This window comes from Hermetia illucens, chromosome 2 (genome assembly GCF_905115235.1).
Source record: "Hermetia illucens chromosome 2, iHerIll2.2.curated.20191125, whole genome shotgun sequence".
Taxonomy (NCBI): domain Eukaryota; kingdom Metazoa; phylum Arthropoda; class Insecta; order Diptera; family Stratiomyidae; genus Hermetia; species Hermetia illucens.
This window is the reverse complement of record NC_051850.1, coordinates 71,220,072-71,231,319: the sequence shown is the minus strand read 5'-3', so window position 1 is coordinate 71,231,319 and position 11,248 is coordinate 71,220,072. Positions and strand designations below refer to the sequence as shown.

At 36.8% G+C, this 11,248-nt stretch overlaps 2 protein-coding genes across 2 annotated transcripts; one reads left to right on the top strand and one right to left on the bottom strand.

The window, feature by feature from the left end:
• Positions 1–396: 396 nt before the first annotated feature.
• Positions 397–1,596, bottom strand: LOC119648463. Its single transcript, XM_038050221.1, has one exon. The coding sequence runs from the start codon at positions 1,594–1,596 to the stop codon at positions 397–399; it is 1,200 nt and encodes a 399-aa protein (XP_037906149.1).
• Positions 1,597–5,893: 4,297 nt separating this feature from the next.
• Positions 5,894–6,262, top strand: LOC119648462 (short-chain collagen C4-like). The gene has a single exon (XM_038050220.1). It carries the CDS (start codon positions 5,894–5,896, stop codon positions 6,260–6,262), a length of 369 nt encoding a protein of 122 aa, XP_037906148.1.
• The last annotated feature ends 4,986 nt before the right edge of the window (positions 6,263–11,248 follow it).

The window sequence follows — 11,248 nt, the reverse complement described above, 5'->3', positions numbered from 1 at the left end:
CAGCAAATCATCCAGCCATTTTTTCTTCTCTGTTCCTTTGACGTAGATGGTTGTATTTTTCATGTTTAGAAGTAAATATTCTTTCACTTCCCAAAATGTTGTTAGTCCACCTTCCCATTTCAATCCATGATGATTTTCGTATACCCAGTGTGCCTGGGATTGCAGCTCTCTTAATAGTGTTGAAAAACTGAAGGGAGGTTTCAGTATAAAGTGTCGATGAAAATTTTCGTTTACATTTACGACAGCTAACTCTTTGATGATGAAAGTATTGTTGCATCCTCTAAATCCTTGCATATCGATAACGAAAATCGTCGTCATGGTGATGAAATGGTGTAGTTTGCTTGCGTGCAGAATGTAAACGTGATACTGGATTAACATTTATAGTTTCCATAGTTTTTATACAAGTTTTTGAACTGAAGAAGTAAGTGGGTTGTACTCTATCACACGATCATGTAGGAGCAAGCAGTAAGCTGTTGTTAAGGCAGGCACATCTACAGATGTTTTCATGTCTAACCTTATATCCACTGAGCCAGATTTCATGGATTCATTTAGACGTGAACAATCAATTACTATAATTGGTGCAGATTCCTTATATTCGCTTCGTGAAAGTAGTGGCTGAGGTTGTACACCGTAATAAGATTGTTGAAAATTGCAGTACATATCATAAAGAAGAGCGAATCGATCACGGGAAAATTTAATATTCATATCGTCATAAGGATACGATTCGGAGTTTAAATGTGTTTTAATATTTGTTAAATCACAGTGATCAAATTTGCTGGCATCTTTGTCTTTGAGATTTTTTCGATTTGTCTGTAAAGCTAAAATAACATATCGAGGTTTTTCGAGTTGACCTGTGGTTTTCACATTCCACACATGATCTGTTGTTGTGGGTAGAACCGGATATTCGTACAGTTCCCAATTTCGAAAGCTTAATTGAATCGGATGTCCCGATTCAATATATTTCAACATTGACAATTTTTCAGCGCCATCGGGACTAACATGGAGCACCTTCCACTGTAGTTTAAAAATTTTGATGTGTACATTATCAGTGGATGAAATAAATGCATTTTCATCGCTTCTTGTGCGTACCAAAATTAGCTCGTGTTTAGCGTTTACAATAATTTTCTTGTAGTCCTCGGCAAATCCCAAAAGTTTTCTTACCGGAATAGAAAAGTTAAAGTAACCACTTGACGGCGTGATAGATTCGTTCGGTGACCAAGCGGCATTATAAAGCATTTTACTTTCGTTTTCATTAAGTGATACATAATTTTTTAAAGTCGGTGTTATTCCCACATTTTTGTTTCGATCGATTTCTACTCCATTCAGTTCATATCTTATCTCATCAAATAGGAAAGCTACGCTATTATTCGTCAATTTAGCTAGTGCTGATATTGTTCCATCTGTTTTAGTTAAGGCGCCTTCAATGTAAATGAAACTCTGACTCGGCAAAATACACAAATCCTGTTGTTGTATGGGTATTCGGATTTCATCACTGGAGTTGTATGATGATAAAAATGGAGAGTAGCTATGGTATTCGATTTTTGATATACTATTATCAAAACTGATTTTACGTGTAACGTTCAGGATATCGCTCATTATTTTTGTTTCAATTTGAATCCCAATAATTTTAGATACTGTTTATTTTGCAATGTTAATCGCGGTCTAGCTCGTTCGATTTTTCTGATTGAACTGGTTCTATCTACATTATCGGGCAGGTATTTATCATCGTTATATAGCAGCATCCTGAGGCTTCAAATGAAGTCTAATCGTTATTGTTTCCCCCTTGAAGTTTATTATATCTCCGTTTTGATCAATCAACTTAAGAGTTAGCGTGCTTATTCGTTTAAGGCTTACCGGTAAATAAATGACGTTACTAGGAACCTCCACTATTTTATAACCTGGTCCTACTTCAGGTGAGAATTCATGGATTGTGTGTGAGGGAATATTATTGATGTAAGAATTTCCAACTATGTTACACTCAATCCGTATTACGTTCACTTTACTTATACTCACAGGTAGATCAGAAGTATGTTTTTCATTGATTTTCAATTCTCGTTTAGCGAATCCCAACAATTGACCAATGGATCTTTCTTCATTGAAGTAAATTGGAGCATTTGACTTTATTTCACTTTTGAGTGTATTATTATTAGCCTGTATTAAAAGAATTATTTTGTCGCTAATTCTTTATACAGATCAGATCAATTTCGTACGATCCAATGGGTATTTCTATAATGTGCTTCCCAATGTGAAATAAATTATTTTTTTCATCCACGTTAGGTGTAGAATTATATGTTTGAAAATCAACAAGTCCGCATACGTAACCACCTTGTAAATCGATTGGTGGAAAATATTCAGTTGTAACAACGGATGAATTTCCACTTAGAGTTAATGTAAGTGCCATGGCAGTATATAAAACAATGATTGATTTTCAATTTTAAAAGTATTTATATATATATATTCATATAGATGCATTGAAAATTTACAAAAGATTGTACAAAAATTTCAAAGATAAACATCCACAGTTATATGAGTCGTAGCTTTGATATGCATTGTAGTTGTATTTTATATTAGAACCTAGATAATCTATTAGCTCTTTCGGTGGAGGTAAATTTCCAAAACTATCAAAGTATTCCACATATCGATTCTGTTTTTTGTATGCTACCCAATGAGTACCAGAACCTTGCATATTATCCAGATTTACAATACCACATTCGTTTTGCTTTGCAGCTCCCCTCGGTAAATTATTTCGCATGAAAACTCCTCAGAAGTTTGACAAGAATCTGGCGAATCTCTTTAAATCATTCTCATTTAATGCTCTCTTGGGTAGCGTTTTTCAAAATTTTTTGAATCAGGATTTAAAAACAACCCTAATCCTTTTCTGTACGGTTTTAAATGCAATCCTCGGCCTAATGTTATCTCCTTCATTTTCTGGTTATGACGCTTTTTTTCTTCTAAGGTCTTTTTGGCATTGGTAGCATCATTAACAGCTTTCGCTATTCCCGCAGCTCCACCTGATAAAGCACCAATAGCAGATAATCCTGCGAAAAGAGGAACTAGAAAAGGTAGAACTCCACCAACTTTAGGAATGGGTATTATCCTTGGAGTCTTGAGAGTCTTCTTCCGTCCCTTTGTTATATTCTTTGCAGCAGCTAAGGCTACTTTAATACTCGCTTTCATTGTGTCGGGTTTCTTTCTTTTGACAATCCTTCGGACTTTAGAAACAATTGTTCCAAATTTCGGTTTATTCTTCATTCCCATTCCTAATTTTACTTTAGCTTTCATCATGTTGGTTACAAGTAGTGCTTTAGCTCGTTCTGACAATCCTGCGTCTGCTGATCTGACTCGTTGCCATGCCTTTTCAGCTAATATTTTATCTAATATATGACGATCAGTCGTTTCTTTAAATTTTGAATATCCAATATCATGCTCTTTACAGGCTTGATCCAATAAGTTTATTCCTGGATCACCTCTAGCAAGCCGCTCGCTTAGTTTTGTACCAGGACCACAGTATTGATAACCAGGTAGATGCAGTTCAATTGGAAGTTTATTGATTAGGGTATTAATCACACCTCTTCCTCTCACCGCTTTTCGTGTTGTACTAGTATATTTATTTTTATGATCAATCATTTTATAGTGACCGTTCTCTTTGCGTCTATGTATGCGTATAATCCTGCTCGGTTCAACAACTCTCGCAGACTATAACACTTTTTACAACAACGTAATTACTTTCAGTCTGGTTGTTTAGTTGCACTGATAATGAGGTTTATACAACAACAACAAAGGTTGGTGGTGGAAAACACTGACATACAAATGAAAGCTGTATAGCTAAACACAGCAATTTATTGCCTAATAATATTCGGGGTATTATTACGGGTCCTTCTAACTGCGGCAAAACTAACGTTATGCTTTCTCTATTGAAGCACCCAAATGGTATAAAATTTGAAAATATTTACATCTACTGGAAATCATTACATCAACCCAAATATGAACATTTGAAGCAGGCTGTTAAAGCTATTTCCGGATTGGGCTTCTATACATTCTCAAATAATAGTGAAGTGATTTCGCCTGAAGAAGCCAAATCTGGCTCTGTTTTCATTTTCGATGATATTGCCAGCGAGAAACAAGAGAATATTCGATCATATTTCTGTATGGGACGACATCATAATATTGATAGCTTTTATCTGTGTCAAACATATACAAGAATACCGAAACACCTTATTCGAGATAACGCAAATTTTTTGATTCTATTCAAACAGGATGATATGAATATAAGGCACATTTACAAAGATCACGTAAACACCGACATGACTTTCGAACAGTTTAGAACCATTTGTGCTGAATGTTGGAATGATAAATATGGATTCTGTGTAATTGATAAAGACAGCTCCTTAGAGAAGGGTCGATATCGAAAGGGATTCGATATATTCATAATACTATAAAAGCAAATCCACAGTATGGAAAGAACCCCACATCTATTAAAAGCATCATTACCAACTTAGCAGTTCAGGAGCAGTTCAGGAGCAGTTCAGAAGCAGTTCAAAGCAGTCCAGGAGCAGTTCAGAAGCAGTTCAGAAGCAGTTCAGAAGCAGTTCAAAGCAGTCCAGGAGCAGTTCAAAGCAGTTAAAATCAGTTCAGGAACAGTTCAAAGCAGTTCAAAGGATCAGTTTGATGCAGATCAATAGCTGTTCAATACAGTTCGATAACAGTTCAATACGGTTTGAGTGCAGCAACAGTGAGGACAGTTCCAAACAATTCAAAAAGGAAACAAATCGATTTAGGTGCTGCAAAAACAGTTCAAAATCAAACTAGAACCTATTGAAAGAATATTTCAAAACATTTTAGATATATTTCGAAATTTGACCAATTGCATCCGTTGCTGTTTCCCTAAACAATGAAGAGAACAAAGCTTGACAAACAGTTGCTCAGAGATACTGTAAAGACAACCGATTCAATAAGGAAAAAAATATCAACAGCTGAAAGCTAACAAAGCCGGAACAGAGATTCGGTTGGAAGAAACATTTAAGCCCATCACGGAACCCCTCAAAGAATTTGTTAAAAAAGCTAAAGTATTGCAGGAACAAGACATAAAAAAACAAGAGTTTAAAGAAGAGTCTTCATCAGCTCGTATTAAATGTAAAGATGAGGAATTAAAGAGAAGTCTATGAAGAAAATCAACACATTTTTGAAACTCCTAAGTCTTCTACAAAAGCTGTTCGCCAATATGTTGCCACTCCGGAAGGGCAAGAATATCTGGGAGAATACCTGAAGCAAAATCATTTTTCAGATGTTGCTAGGCAATATCTAGATATCTATGTAAATCAACCATCTGTAATTGACAGTATTTATCGGGTATATAGGGATGACAATGATGGAAATCAGTGGAAAATAGGAAATTCAGATTTCGCAATCGATGATAATCATATAATTGTAGATGAAAAATCTTACATTGGAAGTCGGGGTTTATATGAACTGCTTTTTATGAAGTATCCAGATGAAACAATATATTCCGACGATGATTTAGAGAATTATAAAAGTATTCTTCTACACTCTAATGCCCACAGGCGTTCTTATGACAGTAGCAGTCAAATCAATGGAAATCGAAGCTTTAAATATACAAGAATAATTTCTAAATTGTTAAATAGAAAAGAAGGAAAAGGGTTAACACGAACCCCTAATATTAAATGCAAAAACCCTAATTTAATGGAAACGTCTAACAAACAAATTGACTATATATATTGGGATGATCCCAATGAACTAGTAAGTCGATTGCTGTTACTCATTGCGTCACAGCAAGCCGGTCACAATAATCATAACAATGAAATTATATCAATCATTGAAGAATTGAAAGAATCACAAATAATAGAATAAACACGCAGCTCACATCATTTATTAAATGGGTGTTGATAAATTTGGTCGATTTTCAAACGATACTGGAGGAGGAAAACGTGGTTTGCAAGGACTTCAAGGACCCCCAGGTCCTCAAGGTCCTCAAGGTCCTATAGGTCAGCAGGGGCCCTCGGGTCCCCGAGGTCCAGAAGGAAAACCTGGTAAGGATGGTCTACAAGGTTTGCATGGTGCGGGATTTAATAAAACGGAAAGCGGTGATTACAACATCAAATTCAAACAACTCAAGAATCTTGGAGAACCCGTTGAGGATGCTGATGCTTCTACAAAGAACTACGTTGATATTAACATTGAGAAACTCAAAGAATATATAGACAGACAAATTCAACTTGAAATCGACGAACTTACAAAACTATGATGATGACAGTTCAAAGTCATACCTTAAAAACAACAAATACAACTATCAATCATATTACGAAATTCAGTTCATTCTAAAATGAGCAAACGGCAAGTAGTAAACGAATTACATAGGTCAGCTCGAAAAAATTTTAACCGACGACCAGTCATAATTAAAGGTTTGGATGACTTGTGGCAGGCCGATTTAGTTGAAATGGGAGCATATGTTAGCGACAATACGGGGTTCCGTTTCCTTCTTACGATCATCGACACGTTTTCCAAGTTTGCGTGGACGGCTTCCATCAAAACAAAAACGGGCAAAGAAGTTGCTATAGCAATTGAACAGATTCTCCAACGAGGACGCATTCCTAAAAACCTACAAACAGACGACGGAAAAGAATCCTACAACAAACATTTTAAAAATGTTATGACAAAATATCAAATAAACCATTATTCCACGTATAGTCCACTTAAGGCATCAATTGTTGAACGATTCAATCGTACCCTAAAGAATATGATGTGGAAAGAGTTTAGTATGAATGGAAACTACAAGTGGATCAATCAAGTCGATGATATAGTTGACGCCTACAATAATAAAAAACACCGAACAATTAAAATGGCTCCGTCTGCTGTGAATAGTTCCAATGAAAAATTACTCCTGTCTACCGTATACAACAACATTAAGGTGATGGGTCCATTTAAATATAATGTGGGCGATCATGTTCGAATCAGTAAATACAAGCATGCATTTGAAAAGGGCTACACACCCAATTGGACCACGGAAATTTTCAAGATTCGCGAAATTCGTATTACCAATCCCGTTACATATCTATTAGAAGATTACAAAGGAAATAAAATTGAAGGTGGTTTTTATGAGCCTGAACTATTGAAAGCTGAGCATCCGTCAATTTATCTTGTGGAAAAAATATTGAAAAGGAATGGTAACCAAGCGTTTGTGAAGTGGCTAGGGTTCTCAACGAAACACAATTCCTGGATAAATACCAAGGATATGATATATTAAGATTCACAATGAAACACTGTAATTTTGATTGAAGAATAAAATTTATTTATTAGTTAATCTTTTGTAAAACTGAACAAGGTTTTTCATTTCATTTATTCTCCTACGAACACTATAACATTCACAAGTGTCTGGTCCGCATTTTGCATCGTCATATGCCCACGGGCAGCTCACGTAATGTTTTCCAAATTGGCTGACTTTCTGCGACATTTCAGCGTATGGTTTCAAAAACGTATAGCTGCTTATAAATTGGTTAAAGTGCTCCGTAAGAATTAGCAATCTGTTGGTACAAAAAAATTGTTTCAACTCCTCAATAGAACGCTGAAGGTCGTCGTCCACATCGTTGTTGTTTTTATTCGTCGTCGTCATCATTTTTTTAATTCGTTGTGTACAGGTTCGCGGTTCAAGCAATACTCATAGAATAGGTTTGCTTCATTTTCTTCAAGTGCAGAAATTCTATATTGCTCCTATAGTCTGGATCTGCCTGTTTTATATACTCAACCTCGCCATTACTGAGTATTCTTTCGGTTTCGAACTCATGGTATTCATAACATGCGATTTTCAGTGAGCGCATGGAATAGTTGCTATCATATGTACATCGAACTGTTAAAATTTTGTCATCATCGAACTCTAATTTAAAGTGCCTGTAAAAAATATTTTCGCTCTCGATAATTCCAGCTATTTCCATTTCCTTCTTAATCAAAGCTTGCCGAAATCCTTCTATTGCTTCATCGACTGTAACATATCTTCTAGACGGTTCTGTTGTTGTTGTTGTTGTTGACGTCGACGTCAGCCATGATGATGATGAAATAGCAACATCGACATCATTTTGAAACGACGTGTTCGTTTCTGTTGACACTGTACTAACGGTCATAAGTCGAAAAGATAATGTCACTTGCGCTGTATTGTTATCAGGTAGCACGAGATTAAACGCTAAATTGTTTGTACTTTGGTTGGTATTAAGATTCACCACTGGCAATGGGCTACCTAAAAGAAAAGGCACACCAAAACCTAACACAAGAAGTATATTTAAAAACTCCATTCTATTCCAATCGATCTGCGAAAACCAACTAATTGTATATTTACCGTCATGAGATCTATTTATACGGCTCTGAACGATTGAAATTACCTACCCTTTCGGCTGCTTCTATTCCATAAAAAAGAGAGAGAGAGAGAAAACTTTTTTTTGCTAGTCTACTGGATGTGATTATTATCATATGAATCATTTTATTCTAGTTTACGTCCATTCTTATATTAAAATGTGAAAATCATTTTGGAGTCTCGATGGTTTTGTTCAAAACCACATTGTCATGTCATCTATAAATTTCCTCAAGTGAAAGCCTTTCAAACTTATATAATAAAGAAAAAGAATGAACAATAAACAAATATTTACAAGAAAAAAAACAATCAGGTTGGATATACACACATTTCAAAATTTATCATTGACTATTTAAAATTCTCTTTCAGCTAAATCGACTTCAAGATTTCCCTCATCAACAGCCTCCAGATAACCACTCCTTATGCGAAACGTTTTCTTAGATCTTCCATTCTCCCCTCCTCTTTTGCAATAATTTTACTCGATAAAGATTTTTTATTTTGTTTTCTTCGAATCAATCGATCAAACTCCCGCTGAATTCGTATGATATCATCTCCATAATAATCATGATGACTTCCATTTCGGCGAAGAACCTCTTTAATTCTTTCCTCTTCCCCTTTTTCAAATTCATTTATTCCATATTTTTGCACCCATTCAACATCATCACCACCATCTATGTCGTTGAACAGACAACCTTTCGGATATCGGCTTTTCGTCTTACATCTAGTCAAACCTGGCAACACTTTTCCCATTATAGTAATTTCACCATTACCTGAAACAACAACACCAAAGTTGCAATAAAAATACACTATTACCTTCATCACCATCCCACTCACCAAATACTTCAATCTTAACATGTTGCCAGATTTGAAATGTAAATGTCGTATCGAAATTTCCAGGTTTGCAATCCTCTCCATTCCTTAAGCTTAGTACAAGCACCCTTGAACCATCCTCAGGTGTCATATAAACCTCCAGATAACCCCAATCAATCTTCACGTTGATAATTTTAAAACTCTTCCATACTTGTTCACATATACAATATTTATCTCTATGCGATAACCGCTCAATCCAAAACATCGCTTAACACTTCTAATCTTCCTTCACAACTGACAAACATCACTTTCAAACTTACAATATATTCACCTGCGGTTTAATATTCACACAGTCCCTAATATGCATCAACTTGATAAGCGATTTCCCGTCACCCAAACAATTAGCACATGGCACCCAAACGATCGCCTCATATCAGCAACCTCAGCAACAACAACAACAAAATCAGCCAAGTACATTTAAAATCTACAAAAAACCATCATTTTCAAACTTACTACATATTCACCTGCGGTCTAATATTCACTCCCAAATATGTCAACCTGATAAGCAATTCCCCATCACCCAAGCAATACGCACATGGCATCCAACAACAACAAACACGCACGCCGCCCTTGTGCTCTAACTTCTTCAGTTATATAACTGCTCTGACTTCCCTAACGCACTAAGGAACGGACTGGGGTTGAGCGCCATCCTTTATTTTCACCTTGATCACTGTCGTGTGAAGTATAGGGTTATAAGGATCCATGTACAGTTCGGCCTGCCAGTTACGCCGGAAGAACCGGCAATGCACCCGCCAACCAGTCGAATTGAAGACGCCATCCACGTACCAAGAAGCAAAGAATGAACAACATCGAACGCACTGATCAAACGAAAATAATAAAGAGACGAAACTACAACTTTGAGCCCTTGAACATTTCTCCTAACTAGGTAGGGTTGAAAATTACAACTGATAGCAGCTATGACGGTGAAATCCGAGCCTATTTCAGTCTACAAAAACTGTTCCGCTCAAAACGTCTCACCATAAGGTCAAAGCTCTTACTGTACAAGACAATGATCTTGCCAGTCCTCATGTTTTCCTCGGAGACTTGGGTTCTCAGCAAGAAAAACTGCGAACTTTAGGCCGTCTTCTGGAGAAGAATCGTCCGAAAAATGTTTGGCCCGCTAAATGAGGATGGACGATTCCGTAACCTACATAACGACGAAATCTATGAGCGATACCGTGACCGTCAGGTTGTGGATAAAATTCGGCTCAAAAGGTTACGGTGGGCAGGTCACTTAATCCATATGGATGAGGATGAACCAGCCCGGAAAGTCTATAAGGGCAATATCAATGGTATAAAAAGAAGACGAAGCAGACCCTGCCTAAGATGGAGCGATAGCGTAGGTCAGGACGCCAAACAGCTTTTAGGGATATCGAACTCGGCCAAAACCGGGATGTCTGAAGTTCCTTATTAAACCAGGCCTAAACTGGATACCGGTTGTTGCGCCGTTGATGATGATGATCCACGTACCGGCAAGCTGCAACATCATTAGTTCAACTCTGGACGTGGAAGGAATTGAGACGAGAATTTGAGATATTTTTGCGTGTGAGCATTTATCAAAAGTGTTTATTAGCGATATTGATGCCCATAAAATTCTCGCTCACAGCCTAACAAACATCAAATTCTCGTTCCCAGCCTAAACAAACATATCTGACGAATTAGCCGAATCATTTTTCATTCGATCAACGGCCGTTAGAACAGCGAAAACTGATAGACACTTGTATTCCATCAATGTTATGGCCGCCGGGCAAATGCGGACTATTCAGGCAAAACTATACGTGGATGGCAGGCTTTAGACAAGTAACAACGCATGATGAGAAGCACGTCTTCCCGCGGGGGCATGTTGTTCCTTACGAATAATGATGTGTTGTCCAGGGCATATTTCACATTTCAGCGATCTGCGTTTTTAAGGTTTAAGGTCTATGTACGGCATCCAATAAAAAGACTCAATTAGTACTTTTTGAAATTAGTCCCATATTTGATATCAGATGAAATGTTGGGAAGTGACGGCTCAAAATATGA